At 36.5% G+C, this 18,969-nt stretch overlaps 10 protein-coding genes across 10 annotated transcripts; 7 read left to right on the forward strand and 3 right to left on the reverse strand.

Moving 5' to 3' along the window:
* Positions 1–247: 247 nt before the first annotated feature.
* HRR25 (serine/threonine protein kinase) lies at positions 248–1,585 on the forward strand (the record flags this gene model as incomplete). Its single annotated transcript, XM_043195460.1, has 1 exon — positions 248–1,585. The coding sequence occupies one exon, from the start codon at positions 248–250 to the stop codon at positions 1,583–1,585; it is 1,338 nt and encodes a 445-aa protein (XP_043049633.1).
* A 102-nt stretch (positions 1,586–1,687) lies between these two features.
* PUS1 (pseudouridine synthase) lies at positions 1,688–3,353 on the reverse strand (the record flags this gene model as incomplete). Its single annotated transcript, XM_043195461.1, has 2 exons — positions 1,688–3,152; positions 3,214–3,353. 2 exons carry the CDS (start codon positions 3,351–3,353, stop codon positions 1,688–1,690), a joined length of 1,605 nt encoding a protein of 534 aa, XP_043049634.1.
* Positions 3,354–3,550: 197 nt separating this feature from the next.
* On the forward strand, positions 3,551–4,096 carry NIP7 (ribosome biosynthesis protein; the record flags this gene model as incomplete). Its single annotated transcript, XM_043195462.1, has 1 exon — positions 3,551–4,096. One exon carries the CDS (start codon positions 3,551–3,553, stop codon positions 4,094–4,096), a length of 546 nt encoding a protein of 181 aa, XP_043049635.1.
* A 45-nt stretch (positions 4,097–4,141) lies between these two features.
* RSM23 (mitochondrial 37S ribosomal protein mS29) lies at positions 4,142–5,587 on the reverse strand (the record flags this gene model as incomplete). The annotated part of the gene is made up of 1 exon (XM_043195463.1): positions 4,142–5,587. One exon carries the CDS (start codon positions 5,585–5,587, stop codon positions 4,142–4,144), a length of 1,446 nt encoding a protein of 481 aa, XP_043049636.1.
* A 230-nt stretch (positions 5,588–5,817) lies between these two features.
* On the reverse strand, positions 5,818–6,564 carry KQ657_004798 (3-oxoacyl-[acyl-carrier-protein] reductase (NADPH); the record flags this gene model as incomplete). The annotated part of the gene is made up of 1 exon (XM_043195464.1): positions 5,818–6,564. One exon carries the CDS (start codon positions 6,562–6,564, stop codon positions 5,818–5,820), a length of 747 nt encoding a protein of 248 aa, XP_043049637.1.
* A 27-nt stretch (positions 6,565–6,591) lies between these two features.
* On the forward strand, positions 6,592–7,548 carry KQ657_004799 (uncharacterized protein; the record flags this gene model as incomplete). The annotated part of the gene is made up of 4 exons (XM_043195465.1): positions 6,592–6,619; positions 6,684–6,700; positions 7,222–7,324; positions 7,487–7,548. The coding sequence occupies 4 exons, from the start codon at positions 6,592–6,594 to the stop codon at positions 7,546–7,548; spliced, it is 210 nt and encodes a 69-aa protein (XP_043049638.1).
* An 80-nt stretch (positions 7,549–7,628) lies between these two features.
* On the forward strand, positions 7,629–9,341 carry MRH4 (ATP-dependent RNA helicase; the record flags this gene model as incomplete). Its single annotated transcript, XM_043195466.1, has 1 exon — positions 7,629–9,341. The coding sequence occupies one exon, from the start codon at positions 7,629–7,631 to the stop codon at positions 9,339–9,341; it is 1,713 nt and encodes a 570-aa protein (XP_043049639.1).
* A 924-nt stretch (positions 9,342–10,265) lies between these two features.
* NPY1 (NAD(+) diphosphatase) lies at positions 10,266–11,570 on the forward strand (the record flags this gene model as incomplete). The annotated part of the gene is made up of 1 exon (XM_043195467.1): positions 10,266–11,570. The coding sequence occupies one exon, from the start codon at positions 10,266–10,268 to the stop codon at positions 11,568–11,570; it is 1,305 nt and encodes a 434-aa protein (XP_043049640.1).
* A 196-nt stretch (positions 11,571–11,766) lies between these two features.
* KQ657_004802 (phosphatidylglycerol phospholipase) lies at positions 11,767–12,870 on the forward strand (the record flags this gene model as incomplete). Its single annotated transcript, XM_043195468.1, has 1 exon — positions 11,767–12,870. The coding sequence occupies one exon, from the start codon at positions 11,767–11,769 to the stop codon at positions 12,868–12,870; it is 1,104 nt and encodes a 367-aa protein (XP_043049641.1).
* A 1,267-nt stretch (positions 12,871–14,137) lies between these two features.
* Positions 14,138–18,963, forward strand: KQ657_004803 (uncharacterized protein; the record flags this gene model as incomplete). The annotated part of the gene is made up of 2 exons (XM_043195469.1): positions 14,138–14,141; positions 14,921–18,963. The coding sequence occupies 2 exons, from the start codon at positions 14,138–14,140 to the stop codon at positions 18,961–18,963; spliced, it is 4,047 nt and encodes a 1,348-aa protein (XP_043049642.1).
* Positions 18,964–18,969: the final 6 nt, after the last annotated feature.

Consider the following 18,969-nt stretch of genomic DNA (forward strand, 5'->3'; position numbering starts at 1 on the left):
ATCCCAACCGCCCATCTGTTCCCTTGTTCATCATTGTGAATAATCAAGTGTTCCCTTTTAAGTAATATCAAAGAGACCATTTAAACCTCGTCGGAACAAACGCAAGTGTCTTTCTGTCTTTTTCATCGGGTTTGTTTTGATCATAGTCTCCCTGTCTGTGTCGTGGGCGGGTCGTTTAAGGATTGGAATACTACGTATCACATAATTAATAATATCAATATTCTAGATTATGTCCACCATGAATCAAATGCAACTCGACTTACGAGTAGGTAAGAAATATCGGATTGGTAGGAAAATTGGATCAGGGTCATTTGGGGATATCTATTTAGGTACCAATATTATTAGTGGAGAAGAAGTTGCTATTAAATTAGAAAATACTAAAGCCAAACATCCTCAATTAGAATATGAAGCTAAAGTATATAAGGCTTTAAGTGGAGGTGTTGGTATTCCGTTTGTTAGATGGTATGGAACTGAATGTGATTATAATGCTATGGTTATTGATTTATTGGGACCTTCATTAGAAGATTTATTCAATTATTGTAATCGCAAATTCAGTTATAAAACCGTCTTACTTCTTGCAGATCAATTAATTTGTCGTATTGAGTATATTCATGCCAGATGTTTTATTCATAGAGATATCAAACCAGATAATTTCTTAATGGGGATTGGTAGAAGAGGTTCACAAGTTAATGTGATTGATTTTGGATTGGCTAAAAAATATAGAGACCCAAGAACTCATTTACACATTCCCTATAGAGAAAATAAGAATTTAACTGGTACTGCAAGATATGCGTCTGTTAATACTCACTTAGGTATAGAACAGCTGAGAAGAGATGATTTGGAGTCTTTAGGTTATGTTTTGATTTATTTTTGCAGAGGCTCTTTACCATGGCAAGGCTTAAAAGCTGCCACCAAAAGACAAAAATATGATAGAATCATGGAAAAGAAAATGACCACTTCAAATGATGTTTTATGTAAAGGATTACCTGTTGAATTTTTGGAATATATGAATTATGTTAAATCTTTAAGATTTGATGATAAACCAGATTATCCATATTTGAGAAAATTATTCAGAGATTTGTTTAGAAGGGAAGAATATAAATATGATTATGTGTTTGATTGGACTTTATACAAGTTTCAACAAGAAAAGCAAAGGCAACAGCAAGGGAAAACTGGAGATATAGATCAACAAGCACCAGCACAACAACAACAACAACAAGCACCAACACAACAACAACAACAACAATTGCAACAGCAATCTCCACAATTACAACAACAAGCACAACAACAATTGCTATCACAACAGCAGCAACAACAACAATCACTAGCACAATCACCAGTAGTACCACAAGTGCAACAGTTGCAACAACAAAGCCAACAAAAGTCGCAAACACCACAACTCGCTCAGAAACAACAACAACAACCACAGTACCAGCAATATGCCAATGCCCCATCTAGTTTCCAAAGATTCTCAACCAATCAACAACCCTTGGCACAATCACCTCAATTATTACAACAGCAACAAGCTGGTGCCCAACAACAACAAATGCAAGACAGACGTCTGAACAACCAAGCATGGATATAATTTATAGAGAGCAATGATGTCTGTTTCTTTTATCTATATAAATATAAATATTGAGCTTGTTTAGTAAGATAAGGTTTATTAAAGAGTTTCTAGTAAGATGCGTTAATCAACGTTATCTTGAGCCTTATTGGGTAAGACCTTATCAGCATCTGATTCCACATAAACCGGTTTGATATTACCATTTTCATCCAAGCCAGAATCGAACACAGCACCCAAGAAATCAAAGATATGTTTACCTTCATTACTGCTGGTATCAACAGCATTACCCTTGAAGGTATCGATGAAGCCAAAGAAACTATAAAAGGTGTTTTCTTTTACTTCTTCACCATAAATCTTATCGTAGATGTACTTCATTTTGAAAGCATCCATTTCCTTTTTATATTTCCCAAATTCAAGTCTATTATAACCATGTTTCTCCAAAATGGCGTTATAGCCCTCATAAACCGGGTTTTCCAACAACAACCCCAAGGCGGGAGCCTTTGGAACATTGATTTTGGTGGGGCCAAAACAATCAGTGATCCGGACCAAAGGACATCCGGTTCTAATGACTAAGACGGCCATGGCAATCATCTTTCTGATTTGGTGTAGCATAAAGGATTGGCCATGTAATTTAATAGACACCCATTCAGTACCTTCAATTACAAATGGTTCAGACACAGTTGTCTTGATGATATACCTTCTTGCCGAAGCTTCTTTAAAGTCTTTACCCAAAGTGAAGTTATGGAAGTTATGAGACCCTTCATATAAGCTCATGGCTTTTCTGAATAAGTTCAATCTTTCTTCAGAAACATGATAAGCTCTTCTTCTTTTATTTTCAATTGATTTAATTGATTTGATGAGCTTTCCAGCCTCAGTGATGGTTCCGTCGGAATTGTACAACTTGACTTTTTCACTAGTACCTTGTTCTGTGCCACCGGCAGCTTTAGCAACTAGGGTGTTTTGCTGTTCCAAGATCTTTTGAGCTTCTTGCAATTGCTCTGGGGTTATACCTTCATCAAGAATAGCCTTTTCAGTTGCACTCCACCATTCCGAGCCCTCGGTATCATCTCGGATAATCCCCGGATGTGCTGCGTTCTTCGACCGGATCAACTCGCTCAAGACCGATTTGGGCTTGGGAGGTAATAATGAATAAGTAGGTAATAAATATTCATAAACTCTTGAAGAACACATTTTACGACAATCAAACGATTTATTGGTTCTTTCTATGCCCCAAACTCTAATTTGATCAGGTAATTCCTTATTAATTTTTTCAATAATCTGAGGATCTTCAATGATTAATTTGGCACTAATGACATTCCCAGCTGCATGAACACCTTTATCAGTTCTTGCAGCTCTCATGAACCCATTCTTCTTCAAGTCATCTGAATTTTCTGGAGAAATGGCACCAGCACTAACAAATGCCTTGAAGAGTTCAGCTTCAATGGTTTTAACATCGGGATTATTCTGAATCTGCATACCATTGTATCCTGTGCCACAGTACCCGATCATAACAGCCACTTTCTTCTTGGGCTTACGTTCTGATTTGGGCAAGGGGTTACCATCCTCGTCTAATCTTGGAGTGAATTCCCTGTAACGTTAGTATAAGCTCATAAAGCGGTGTAAAGTCGTAATAGTTTATCCGTACCTACGTAACCTTGTGTTCCCTCTCCCGCTTTTGCTTCTTTGAAGCATTAGCATGGTCAGCCTTACGTGTGCGAGTCCATTTATGCTGTTGGCCACGCTTGTAGGCGGAATCATCATTCTGATCATCGGGATTAGTGTCTACCATCTTTGGTCGTTGATGATGAAGATGAGATTGTGAAAAATTTTGGTGCACTTAAAATGTCGGAGGGTATCTCATCGCGAGAAAATATACTATAATCGATAGTACTTGAACACATAGAGAGACACTATCACTATACATACTATTCATCTGTACATACCATACTATATATACTACATTATACCACATACGCATACTACACAATGAGACCATTAACTGAGGAGGAAACCAAGGTGGTGTTTGAAAAATTGGCCAACTATATCGGTAGAAACATAACCTTCTTAATCGATAACCCTACCAACCCCCACGTATTCAGATTACAAAAAGACCGGGTGTATTATGTCAGTGAACAAATCGCCAGATTCGCCACATCTGTTGCCAGACAAAACTTGATGTCCATTGGTACTTGTTTTGGGAAGTTTACAAAGACCGGTAAGTTCAGATTACATATAACTGCTTTACCATATTTGGCACAGTATGCCAAATATAAGGTTTGGATTAAACAAAATGGTGAGATGCCCTTTTTATATGGGAATCACGTTTTAAAAGCCCATGTGGGTAAGATGTCTGATGATATTCCAGAACATGCTGGGTTAATAGTATATTCTATGAATGATGTACCCTTAGGATTTGGAGTTAGTGCTAAATCAACTACCGAAGCAAGAAATTTACAACCAACTGCTATAGTAGCCTTTAGACAGGGAGATATAGGTGAATATTTAAGAGAAGAAGACACTCTTTTTACGTGAAGAAGATTTAATCACTATTTATACTATTTACATGAATCTTCATACTTAATAAGATAATACACTAGACTTTAATAATTCTCGTGGATTACCTCCGGTAATAGTGTAGTAACTCTTTGCAATCTTTTCAAAGTGCAATGTCTTATCAAAAGATGCTGCTTCTGCTTGTTCCACAGCTGTTAAGGTCTTGTGAACTTTAGCAGGATATGGTCTTACTTTAAGGGCCCCAGTAGCTTCATAAAACTCTAATAATTCAGTCGATTCTTCAGAACTTAAATTCTTGACATCAAACACCTTGACTCCTTCATTAGCAAGAAATTTGTTAGCAATAGTATTATCACATTCATATGCTTTCAACCATGGATCATATTGTTCAAGTCTTAACCCAACACGTAAGGTATGAGTGTCTTTCCCTGAATCTTTAGATTCTCCTAACAAAACCCCACCTTTACTAAAGGAAACTTCACCGGAGATCAACTTCAAAATCAAATCTCCAATTTCAAGTTCACTTACATGAATCTTCTTCAAATCAGTATGACGGTATGCAGTGTTGGGGTTAGTGGTAATCACACTAATATCATCTATAGAGGCTAAAACTGGAACTTCCTTGGAATGATGAATAAGTTCCTCTAAAAGAAACTGGAACGCATTGGTTGATGCCATCTTACCAAAATCCTTATTCTTATAAACAAGATCCCAAACGGTATTTTCATCCTTTTTCAAAGTATATTCTTGCTTTTTGATAGTAAACAGAATATCTCTAGTTAATTTCAACTTTTTGAAAATGGTTTCATTGGCACTTCTTAATTTATAAAGCCATTTCTTGGTGAACATAGGCTGATGGAATTTTGTTAATGATTTATTGAAGAAATAATCAGATGAACCTTCAGTGATTTTCAATGGAGATTCCAAATGTAAAAGAATCACTTCATTATTATATTTAGATCGCGCAAGTGCAGCAGCTTGAGCCAATAATGTTGATTTCCCAGTACCCTTCTCTCCTATCAAACAAACTCTATTATTAATTGAAGGACCATCCAATTGATCAATAAATTCATTTGACAATTTGGAGGTATTGTTTGAAACTAAGGAAATAGGACTTTCAAACATCTCATGATGTTGGAACTTCTTAAACATTCCTAAACGGAATAATGCGAATTGAGTTTCATCATCATATTTAACAACTGATTGTTGCAACTTTTCAAGTCCATTATGTTGTAATTTCCCAATTTCTAAGGAGTCTAACTTAACTGCCAATTTCTCAAACTTTAACGCTCTAACAGCATCATCAAAGCCTAAATGAGTCATACCTCCTGCCTTAGCTTTCTTTTCTCCGGCTCCATCTTTCTTCTTATTATACCCTTGCTTCAATTTCTTAGCAGGTTGTGCTCCTTGTTTCTTCTTGGGTGCCAATAAAATATTTGAACTACTAAGACTTCTGACGCTGCGGGATGGAACCCTGGCCAATGCCCTTGTTGTTACGCTTCTCAACATCAGGAGTTTATGAGTAGTAGTTAAGGATAATGCTATGATTACTTAGTGGGTTCAAAATTGTATACAAAAAATTTTTCAACAGGTTGGTGATAAGTCGGATGATTACGTAATCAAACGATACAGATAAAACATAAAGTATATATGAAGGCTTAGATATCTACTATATTTATTTGTTTCAAGTATTCATATGTTAGTGATATAATATTGATGTATTATTGATATCTCTTATTTCAATAGTCAAATTGTATTGGAAGTTTCTCATTATCAGCTACGACAAATTTCCCATTAATAGTTGGATCGGTAATAATTTCCACTGCTTTATCCACCACTTGTTGTAAAGAAATGGTATGAAGACTTTGATTGGACCCAACATTAGCCATACTTCCCATGTCTGTTTCCCGTATTAAAGCAGGCAAAAGACTATTAACTCTTACTTTATCTCTCAATTCGTGAGCCAAAGCTTGAGTGAACCCTAAGAGACCAGCTTTAGAAGCACTGTAGATCGAGGTACCATTAACGTTTTGACCAGTGATACTGAGGACTGAAGAGACATTAAGGATTGATGGATCATGTTTCAGTTTGAACAATTGTTTATAGGCCAATTTCGAAAGAAGCATGGGCACCACCAAATCCAAATTAACAGTATTCTTAATGTCTTGTTCGGAGATCCTTGCTAATAATGAATGAGTAGTTACTCCAGCACAATTAACTAATATAGATACTTGATTCAAATGGTTCACTATGGGAGATTTCTTTAAGTCAGTATCTGAAATCAAGTTCATTAAATCATACAGAAGCATTTCATGTTTTTGATCTTGGTTGATTACGGGTAACCGATTAAGTTGTTGATTAAGAAGAGTTTTGTTCCGAGCAACTAAAGTCACTGAACATCCCAAGGAAGCCAATTTATATGATAAGGCAGCCCCAAGTCCACGAGATGCTCCTGTGATAACAGCTTTCCTTCCAATCAAATCCATATCTTTAGCAAGTACCAAAGAAACATCATGTTTTTCATTGAATTCAACTCGTACGGTATATTTTACTATACTGCGATACTCTCCTACATATTACCCCCTACAAATACGAACTATTCTAGACTACAAAGAGCTTTCTGTATGCAGTGGATACTACAGGGTGATCACATTTCCCTATACTTGAGACATTAATACCACTACCACAGCAATGTCTCTGCGCTTACCTAAGACCACCAGCAATCACTAACAGATTGGCTCTGTTGAAGTCAGGCTAACTGGTAGTAGTAGTGGCGTGGTAGCGACCGTGACAGTGGAAATGGAAGCACTACTGATGTTAGTCTTCTCCGACAATACATTCCCTCATCACGCCCAGTTGCAACGTTCAACCCCTTGAACACTGCAAAACAGCTAATTCTACTCGGTTCATCTGGTACCATCTGTGTGCACGACCCCTATTCAAGTTGGTCCTCTCTCCACCGATTTCGCATGCACCTATGGATAGGATGGTCCACTGGATGTCAATTGGATAAATAATAACATCTTGATGAATATCAAGAATAGATAAACTACGTTACTGGATCTTGAGTGCTCATCCTTAGTTATCTACGATGGCAGTGAACAATATTTGCGACATTATGATGACCAATTGCAAAGAACGAGTTGCTTACGGACCGGAAACTCTTTTATGATCAATTGAACCTCTGCTCTATCAGTCTTGTTCGTGGTCTTAATGCTGGTCAGTTGGTGATGGCTACTGTTAAGAGTCTGTATTACAACTGTACTACAACCGACCTAAATGACACAAAACCGGAAAGAACATAAGTGAAAATTTTTGTCGCACTCAAGAGACTACTTTCTCTTCTTTCTTCTTCTTCTTCTTCTTCTTCTTCTTCTTCTTCTTCTAGTACTACTTTGTCGGTAACAGAACTGTTACGGAAGTATAATTCCGGTATTGATGCTACTGTGATAGGATTGAAAATTGAGTAGAATTGTCACGTATATTTTACATATATGTTCACATTGCTCACAGGATGATGGTGAAGAGGATTTTATGGAATCCGCAATGGATGGCAATACGGAGTTTTGCCCAACCAAGGCGAGCTCCCAAGAAACGACAAACTAGAAGACACCAAAGAGATTGGGAGAACATGACTCGGGATCAACGAGTGGATTTCGTCAGAGAAGCACCCGAAAAGGAGTTCAACTTTGGAAAGTTTATGAATTTGGGTGGGGTTACCGATAAAACCTCCTTGAGAACTGAACAACTTACTAATGCAATTAGATCGTTTGATGAGTTACGAATCTTTCCTACTGTTCGTTATGCCATGAAGGAAGAAATTAGACATGGGTATTTGATGCGAAACACTTATGTTAAATCCAAAGAAGAATTGACTTTGACACCTACTAGTGTCCAAATTGCAGCAATTAAAAGAATTACTCAACCCAGAGTTAAGAATGTTAATTCGAAGGATACAGATTCATCTTATTCTATTGGAAATAACGGTGAAAAGATTTATAATGATTTCATGAAACAAAATCAAATGAGAAAATTGAATACATACTTGCTTGCAGCTGAAACAGGTTCAGGTAAAACTTGGGCATATTTGGCCAGTCTTTTAACCAAATTAAAGGAAAGAGATTTAGAAACTTACCAAATTTCGCCTGAAAAGTATCACCAACTGAAGAAAGCTCAAATTGTTCGGGCAATGATTTTGGTTCCAACTTATGAGTTGGTTGACCAAATTTATCAAACCCTTCAACGTGCAAATAGTATCCAATATGATATTGAGCAAGATATCATCAAGGATCAAAAATATGATACTGCTTCCAAGGACTTTATGAGATTACCTGATAATAATACTAATCTTGGTTTAAGAATCTTTAAATGGGATAAAAATGTCCCACCTAATAAATTTTTTGATGCTTGTAATCAAAGATTAGATATTGTTATCACCACTCCTGGGAAAATCACTAGTTTATCAAAACTTACGAATTATGCTCGACCATTTAGATATTTTAATGGGTTGGAGTTTTGTGTTTTTGATGAAGCTGATACTTTACTTGATGGTTCATTTGTTGAAGATACCACTAGCATTTTAAAATCTTTAAGACAATGTCGGGATCTAGTACTTTGTACTGCAACGGTTCCTAAAGATGTTGGAAAGTTTATCAAGCAAACATTCCCACAAAATTCTCTTATTCGAGTTTATACTAAGGATGTTCATAAGATTCCTCGAAAGATTGAAGTCAAATTAATTGATTGTTTTGAGAAGCCTTATAATGGATCCAAGATGAAGGCATTAGCTCAGTGTATTTATGCTATTCATAATGATGGTACTGAAAAGGGTTATACCAAAAGAATCATAGTGTTTGCCAATGCTAAGCTGGAGTTAGAAAGTATTAGAAATCGATTATTAGATTATGATTTCCGAGAGGAAGATATTGTTCAATTATCATCCAATGATGGTATTCAAGATAGGTTAGAACTTATTCGACCATTCCTCGAGCCACCAACTAAGATTGAAGATGATTTGGATAAAAGTCAGATCAAAGTTATATTAACGACCGATATAATGGCTAGAGGTCTAGATTTCAAAGGAGTTAAGAATGTGATTATATATGATATCCCCAGGAATTCTTCTGATTTAATGCATAGAATCGGAAGAACTGGGAGAATGAAACAAGGAGGAAGAGTTTTTATTTTGTTGGATAAGTCCAATAGGAAGTCATGGATGAAAGGGTTACCTAAAGTGGTAAAGGAAAGCATTAGAATGGGATGAATCAAACGGTATGTGTGATAATTAGTAAGATTCTTTTCATATTATTATTATTTTATGATGATCCCCATTGATTTTCAGACGTTAGACTTCTGAATACAATTTGAAGATACGATCAATTTATTATCTGATTAAAGAATTATAATGCAAAAAGAATTCTAAGAAATGGAGGAACTGACTTTACTAACAAGCGACTTTAGGCTATGTATATATAATTGTGGATAATTAGAACAGATCAAGGTATGTGATATCAAGAAGAAGACGAGGAAGAACTTCAACAAGAAGTGTACTAACTAATTATTTCAGTCTTGTAAATAGTGAATACATCATACCATGGCAGAACACTACTCTACATTTACCTGGGTTTAACTTTATCTACCAACCGATACTCAATGGTTTGATTAGACTATACGTCCCAGGAAGAATAAGGCCAGTGCTAAGTGATTGGTTGGCTTTCATTAGATGAAAGCTAACTTATGCTTAATACTGTTACATAAAGTAAATTCATTCATGAAGTACATGAATGAAGTAAACTAAAGTCAATATCAACATTAGAAGCAGCTGCTAACTAATGTTAACATAAATTTCACTACCTTTGTCACGTGCTATGGTATTTGTTCATTGGAATGGCTACTTTAGCGTACTTTATGGTGCTTTATGGTGCTTTATCGTACACTCACTATATACGATACCGTATGCGTTCTCTTGCGTCTTCACATCTTTCTGTGCGAATTTATATATTCGCTTGCATCGTATTGTTACAATAGATTAATTTGTACTCTTAATCACATGAGCTGGAAGTGTACCTCACAATTACTCTCATTGACTTACATGAATAACCAGAACGAATCCATTACCAAAGTTTACCCCACTTGAATGTTAAAGTCAATTCAAGTATCTCGAAGGCTTATCTATACCAAAACATACATGAGTGCGTCCGAATATAGAAACCAAATTGACACCTCTGCTTACTACGGAGCAGAGGTTCTTAATAGAGTACTGTTTCTTAGAGAAGATGTTGAATTCATTTCTAAGCTGATAGTCCATTCATCCACCAGGTTTATATTCTATAACCAGGGCCATCCGCTATTCAATAAAGGTGCGATAAAGGGTCTGAAATTGGTTGTGTTAACCAACGGGGATAGCCAGCAGCAGCAGCATAAAGGTCTTTGGTCGTCTCAAATCTGGAGATCAACTCTTGACACTTGGATCTCAGATAACCGTACCAAGGATCCAGGTTTAAGAGATAACAATAAACCCGTGTTCTTGTTCTTGGGGTTGAAGGATGAAAGCGTTGGATTGGATTTGAATAAGGTCAAGATCTCCGAAGATGAAGAGAGATACTTTGATCACCAAGGTAGATACCAAGGGATTCCTTATTATGGTGTTGATGTTAGTAAGCTGGAACAATTGAGACAACTAATTGTAAATCATATATTGGAATCAGATAAGCAAGTCAACGAGAAGTCACTTTTCTTCACCACTTCCAGAAAACATGTTTTAGGCATGTTGACTCCAGAAGAAGCAGCATTGTTTTCTCACGGTAAGATGTTTATTGATTGGCTTGATCGGAATAGATTTTGTCCCGGGTGTGGCTCCAAGACCATTCCTATCCATGGAGGTGGGAAAATTTATTGTACTAATGAGGAGACCAAACAAGTTGAAGATGATAAAGGTGAGACCATTGATAAGTTTGTGTGTCCTGTTAAAAGTGTTAGTGTGTCCAACGTTTCATTTCCTAGAACAGACGCCGTGGTGATCATAGCCATTGTGAATAAAGAGCGTACCAAGATGCTTCTACTGTTGCATAAACGTTACAATTTCGCTAAAATGTATACTTGTACTGCTGGATTTATGGAACCCAGTGAAACGGTTGAAACTGCAGCAAAGAGAGAAATTTGGGAAGAAACAGGTGTTGTTTGTAGTGAGATTCAAATGGTTAAGACCCAGCCTTGGCCATTCCCTGCTAACTTGATGATTGGATGCGTGGCAACAGTAGAATTCAATGGTATCAATGAACAGATTCATTTAGGTCATGATAACGAACTTGATGATGCCAGATGGTTTGATATTGATTATGTTAAGAAATTGCTTGAGGTTGCGGGATCAAGGGATGATGAAGAATTAGACATGCTGTTTAATCCAGAAGGATTGGCATTACCTGCTCCAGAAAGTTTAGCTTATCAGATTATCAAAATTGCTGTTAATGAATCCAAAGATAGTAAGTTATAGATAACATACACATTAAGGTTTAACTGTTATTAAGTCCGCTTAAGCCCGCTTAAGTCCGTACACTACCCCCATGCGTGTTTCAAGCCTGATGTAATAGCACGGCACGTTGCCACTCATATATATATATATATATAATATAAGTAGATTAATGAGACGGCCATTTATAGTCCGTACTCTTTATCGTCCATTTACCACTATGAGTAACCCAGTTATTACTGGCCATAGAGGATACAAAGCCAAATACGTTGAGAACACATTAGTGGGGTTCACTCATTGCTACGAAGATGGAGCCACCAACATTGAAACAGATACCTGGGTTACTAAAGATGGAATAGTGGTAATAAGTCATGATGTTAATACCAAACGAATTTTTTGTCATCGTGATGGCAGTGAAGCGGATTATAATATTTTGAAGACCAATTATGAAGACCTTAAAGACCTTGTGACCATTAAGTCTGGTGAAAAATTATTGAAGTTTACAGATATGTTGAATTGGTATATTGAATATTGCAAAGAAGAAGACGCCGGTGAACAATTCTCAAAGTATATTCAATTGGATATTAAGCGATTCAATCCTCCCAAGATCATGAGACTCTTATTTGAAGATCTACTCTCTGTTAAAGACGATTTGAACTTTTGGTGTCAAAGAATTCAGTTTGGGGTTTGGGATATCAATTTCCTTAAATATATGAATCAAACTCAATGGTTCCAAGATACTTTTGATTCTGATAAGAATATTATGAAGCCAGAAATCTTTCATATAAGTTTCAGTTGTCAAGATTCCACTAGATATTTGGAGTATAATCAGTTTCTTGACCTAACTTCACCAAAGGATAAATATACGTTCAAGGTCAGAGGAATTCTGATGATATATGTTGCTACATGGTCCCGAGATTTCCTAGTCAACTTTGTCCCGTTGCTAAAGACTAATGATTTATGTTTATATTCATGGACCATCAATAACACTATCCAGTACGATTACTTGAACAAGGTTGGGAAGACAGCGGGGTTAAGACAATACGGTATTATAACAGATGACCCAGGGAAAATGGTTAAGTATAAGAATTCTAAACTAGAAGAAAAGACATCATCTACTGTCACTGATATTCAATTGACTTGGTCTCAAGTTGCTGCTAATTACATGTTTCTGATGTTTACTAAAGCAGCAGGAGCTAAACGAGTTACGGAAGACGAATTGGATTTTGAAGCTCCTGTTGATGGCGAGGCAACAAGAGTAGTCAACATTAGCCCATTTTTTGCTTATATTTTTTTTACTTTACAGAAGTTCGGTATATTTTAGTTATGAAATCACGTGACAATTGTTTATTGCTCTATTATACCAATTGGTATCTCCCCGCCGGGGCTACCATAGGTAAAGTTGCACCTGGGAAATAATTAGAACCTTACTCTGATTCGTCGCCTATAAATTGAGTTTGATATCCTCCAATGTATCATAATCATATATATATATATACTTTTTCTTCTTCAGTCTTAGTCAATTTATCAAGAAGATACATAAGCTATCACAAGAATTAGTTTCAATGATATCCACGAATGTAGTCGTCAGATCAAGGCATTGACCCCATCGATGATGGGGCTAGAAACACCTCGAAAACTTCAATGCAACATAATCATCCTAGAAGCACGTCTAATGGCAAGTCACCAAACAATGGCCGTGGTATCAACCCCCTGTTTAATTCCCGATTGTCGAGGCTTAACTGTTTGTGTGTTCACTGTCAATTAGTGTTTCAGTATATAGAGGTATCATTTGCTTGCTATATTATTCATATCGTGAGCAACTGAGCATGAAAACGACAATTGGAATTTATGTTGCAGTTATTCTGGATTCTGCGTATTTGTATCAGACTTGTACATTAATAGGTAATGGGTAGATTTCTCTTTTATTCCCAAATAATCCATGATTGGTGTCAATACTGCTTATCCAAAGATTGGTTGCAAAATTGGGACGCCAATAGAAGCATGAGTAATGGTTTATAATTATCTTTTTTCTTTAGGAAGTAGATAACATTCATTACATGTAATCCTACAGAAATAATGCGGGAGATCTTTGTAACTTCAGTAGGATTAATCTCTCCTACCAGTAACAACCAACATTAGTTAGACATCGGGATGTACCACCCCCACCACGATTTCTTTGTACAACGGCGCTACCATAGTGTCACAGAAGTGGTTTTAGGCCCGGCTCGACTCCTAGATTGGAATACAATAAGGATGTAGAACTTTGAATGTTTCACCCAACATCCATTTCCGGCTTTATTCTACAACAAGCATTCATCATGAAGCCCCATAATATTTCGTCTTCCATAGAAGCACGCACTCACATGTATGAATGTATACACACAACAATATATACGTTGTCAAGCTACAGCTACATCCAGTTATCCGATAGTAAAGTAAAAAACAATACCACTAAAAGATCCCCTTCTTTATACACGACACCCGAACACCAAATTTTATATCCTACATATAAGTATTTATACCGTTTTGCATGTCCGTGCTTGGTATTGTTGAAATTTTGTGGGAGATAAATAGGAGTTTAGGTTATAATGAGTTTTAAACCCTAAAGTAACTGATCAATTAATTAAGGGTACAATAGAGGAATTCAGTTGGTAATAAGCAGATACCACCAAAGGATCTTAGGGACTACAAGAAGTGGGAAAGGCAATTGATTTTGTGTTTTTGCAACGGGATTTGCAGCCAAAGAAGCTTAGCAAAAATAATAGTACTGATAGTATATAAATGAGATCTTACCTGTGGCATAAGACTACTATTAAATCGCGTGTCTCTGCTCTATTCTTTTATAGTGAAACAGTTTAGGTAGACTTCAAGCCGTACTAGAAACAAAGGTATATCAGTAGCCTCTGACGTTACTACTGACAAGAGATACAACAGATACGATTACCTACGACCAATAACATTCACTAACTACTACTACTGCTGGCTATTAGCTACTACTACCATTAACCACTTCTACTAACTACTACCAACTATCACTGACAGCTATCAACTGCTTACTACTACTAACATTTATTGTGTAACTACCAACTCCTCTGTGGTATCCCGTATTGATTTGTGGATGTGACACAATAACCAAACCCATACCAAAAATTTACTCGCACCAAACAAAAAAAATATAATCAGTGGAAGAAATAATCATAGCATAGCTCCCAGAAAAGTGATAAGAGTTGACGTGTCAGATTGAGTGTACGTTCGCAAGAGTTGAATAGAATCACGTGTATACACATACATAACTGCCTACGTATACATACATATATGTATATACGTGTATATTGATTGATTGATCATGGTCCTTTATAAGCGAAAACAAGTGGCATATGTTAAACCTCCTCATATACCTGAAGATTTGGATACCGAAGTGTTTTACATTGAACACACCAAGGAATGGTTTCTTGAATACGAGGATTATTTGAAACGAATCGACTATTACAATAGACGAAAGTTTGTGTGTGAAATCACTGGGAATTCATGTTTAACTTTCTTTGAAGCCTTAGAATCTGAACAAAAGGAGATCACGGGTGTGGAATCGAATTTCCCAGAAGCTCTAAGGGAACATATCTTACGGTTTCTCCAGTTCAACAGAATAACAAGATTAGATCATTTGGTTGATAAAGTATATCTGACTTTCAAAAATGATTATTTTCCGGGTGAAACCATATTCATAAAGGGTTCAATTAATACCACGAATAATCAGTATCAAGATTCAAATGTTCGTCAAAGAGGTACCATTAGAGAAAAAGTTCAATATGGTTCCAAAGATTCAACTAAATATCTAGTGGTAAGATTAAATGATAGAAAGGAAGCCATTGTCACCAATGATAGAATTTCAAGAGATAGAAACCATTTCACAAAATGGATTATCAAGACGTTCATCAAATTGACTATGTCAAGATCTCATAGAATTGGTGCTCCTTGGGTAGTAAAAGATAAGTTTGCTAAAAAATATCATATCCCTCAAGAATATCCTGAAGACTTGAAACATTTTTCAGCTTCAACCCCCACTGGAGAAATTGTTTATGGTGAAGGTTCAATCAGTGATTCTGATGACGATGACGAGAATGATGATGTTGACGAAAATGGGTCTACCATCAATGGTGATGGTGTAGTTACCGAAGATGGTAATTCAAAGGAGAATGGTACTAAACATAAGAAACGAGGTACTAAACGAAAGACAGAACAACTACAATTGGATGAAAACGGTAATCCAATCATAATGAATGGTGAAGATGCTCAACCGAAAAGGAAAGGTCGTAAACCAAACCCAAACCTGATAAAAAATCAAAAGAAAAGAGCTAAAGAAGAGAAATTGGCAGCAGCAGCAGCAGCTGCTGCAACTTCTGCTGCTATTTTAGCTGGGAAGAAACTGGGATCCTTGGGTAAACTTACAATTGGAGGACCAGATGAAAATGGTGAGTTTACAACTATTAATGGGAACGGTGACTTATCTCATAGAGATTATCGGAAACTATTCCCCACTCATTATGTACCTGAGAAGATACAAAGGGAATTGGATATTGCCGCCATGGAAAGTCATACCCCTATTCCACTTAATGGAAGTGAAAGAGGTACTCCACTGGTTTCGTTAACAATTTCTTCATTTCAACCAACTAAAAAGAATATTGTGGAAGACCATGAACTTAGATTTGATATTCAAAATCCTAAACCATCACCTTCACCAATGCTACTTCCTCAGAATGCAAGAGCATGGAATGAACATGTGATTTCGGAGTTACAAGAAACATTATCTGAATTGAACTATAAGCTTGAAGAGACCCCACATGACATTGACATTATAAATCAAATTGAAACCATTAACCATGATATTAAGAGTCGCCAGTATCCTTATATCCGGTCAATAGAAGAAGCATTACAATCGTGGATATTTATTAATGTCTATCATAAGGTTCTTAAGCTTGATACTTTCACTTTTGATGATTTCGTCTATGCAATGGGTTGGAATTTCAATCAGTACAATGAAATTGGAAGATGTGATTTGTTAGATGAAATCTGGTGTGCTGTTTTAGGGGCGATCATTTCTAATGAGAATCCAACTCAAGAACAATTGAGAAGAACTCAAGGTATCTTTGGACTTCAAATAAGTTTACCTCCCAAAAAGTCATATCTTCATCCTGAGAACAATAATATAGATCAAGAAGCTGAAGACATTGATGTGGAAAACATTAGTCAAGCAGAAGAGGAAGATGATGACGACGAAGACAAGGATGAAGATAGCGATATAATCTTTGTTGCAAAGAAGAAGACGAAAAGCAAATCCAATAAGCAAAAGAATCAGGATAGGGAGGAAGAAGAGGGAGAAGGAGATGACGAAGAAGTCATTGATGTTGAAGAAGAAAATTCATCTGGAAAGGACAATAATAATGAATCTGACTCCGAAGGTCAAAGTGATGACGAAGAAGGATCCAACGATGGTGACAAGGATAAAGACAACGAAGAAGAACACAGGGAACATAATGCTTATTCAGTTATGAATCATAGAGGTACTCCATGGCATGAAAGACTTAGAAAACGTAATTTTCGGGATGGAAACTGGCAAACAATCATGCTTGGATTATTGTCTATAGTGGAATATGTTCCAAATTACAAACCAATTATAGAGAAAGTATATCGGATATTAGCACCTTCAGACACACCAGCTACAGCACAATCAGTTCTCACTAACTTTTATTCTGATTTGGATATCAATGTCAAGTTTCAAATATTGAACTTCCTTACATCATTATTAGTGAATGGTAAGATTGTACGTCATCATATTGACTTTGCAATGGTTGAATCAGCTAATCTTAGACGTCAAAGATTGGATTCTATCAAGGATTTTAAATCTGCAGTGGAGAATGCTCAAAAGATCAATTTACAAATGTATGAAATTGCTCAGAAGGAATCTAAGGATCAAAATGGGAATCATACTCCGAATGTCACCAGAAGACCCAGGTTAATTGTCAAAATATCAGAAGAAATGAATGATGAAGAGAAGAAAATAGCTGAACGGGCACCAGAATATAAGAAGCTTTGGAGGGAGAAACAAAGTGCAATTTTGAAGATTGAAGAATTGAAAAAAGCCAAAAGAGAACTTGAACGTAAACTCACGGAAATGGATTGTCAAAGAGTCAAGCTTTTAGGTAAAGATAGACATTTCAATAGGTATTGGTGGTTTGAAAATAATGGGTTACCAACCTTACATGGTGGTGCTGATGATGAAGATGACAATGAAGACGGTAGTGGTGAAGACAATACGAAAAAGGACAATGATGAAGACGATGATGATAAGGATGAAGTCTTGGAGGAAACTTATTTGATAGGGAAGTTATGGATACAAGGACCATGTGAAGATGACATTAAAACCAACTTAAAAGTTTCAATTGAAACTATTAATGATATTTTGAACCAGTGGGATGCTTCCATTGAACCACTTAAAGATGCTGAAGACGATGATAATGCTCCCGTAGAAGTAGAAGAAATTAAAGCTGAAGTTATTGACGTTGAAGCTGAAGAACAAGAACAAGAACAAGAGAATGAAAAAGAATTGGAGAATAAGGAGGATGAAATCAAAGTCATGGATTTTACAAAGATTCCCGAGTTCTATAAAGTCACGTCGAAGGACAAGTTTGGCATTCATATTAAAGAAACAGAGATTTGGGGTTCTATGGGTGGTAGTGATGACCAAAATGACCTAAAGTTAATCTTAGATAACACTGGAGCCCTTAGTAACTATGAAGTGGTTCAAAAGCTTTCACCCATGCAACGGAAGATGATTGAAGAAGGACCCAGTGCACTTTTGAATGGATCTTGTTGGAAGTTCTACGATAAGCCAGAGGAAATCACCCAATTAATTCAATGGTTAAACCCTTGGGGGAAACGAGAGTCACAATTGCGAAAGGAATTATTAATAGTTAAAGAAGCTATTGACTTGAGTATCAAAGCTAGAAGGAAAGCTTTATGGTTGGAACGGATTCCTGAGACAGAAGAGAAACTACGCAATGAAATTATAACTGTTCAAAGTCGAATTAACCAACTCCAATCATCACCTGGCAAAGTGATTACTTCTAGTGACTCTGGACTCGTTCCAATTGGTTCAAAGAGAAGCATTCGAGCTTCAGCTCAACTGAGAAAAAAGACCAAGATAGAAACCGTCGAGGAAGCTAACAAATGCGAAGACCCTGAATTGTTGGCTGAATTCAAGAAGGAGATTCAAAGTAAACTCGTTGATGTTAAGCAACAGCGGGAGCTTGAACGAGTTTTGGAATGGGTGAATTCTCGAGCTCTTGATGAATTTGAACGGTCACTTTATGAAGGCGGAGATCGTGTTAAAGCTCGTGCAGGACGTAAGAAGCGGTAATAATGT

The sequence above is a fragment of the Scheffersomyces spartinae genome (assembly GCF_019049425.1).
Source record: "Scheffersomyces spartinae strain ARV_011 chromosome Unknown scaffold_8, whole genome shotgun sequence".
NCBI lineage: Eukaryota > Fungi > Ascomycota > Pichiomycetes > Serinales > Debaryomycetaceae > Lizanozyma > Lizanozyma spartinae.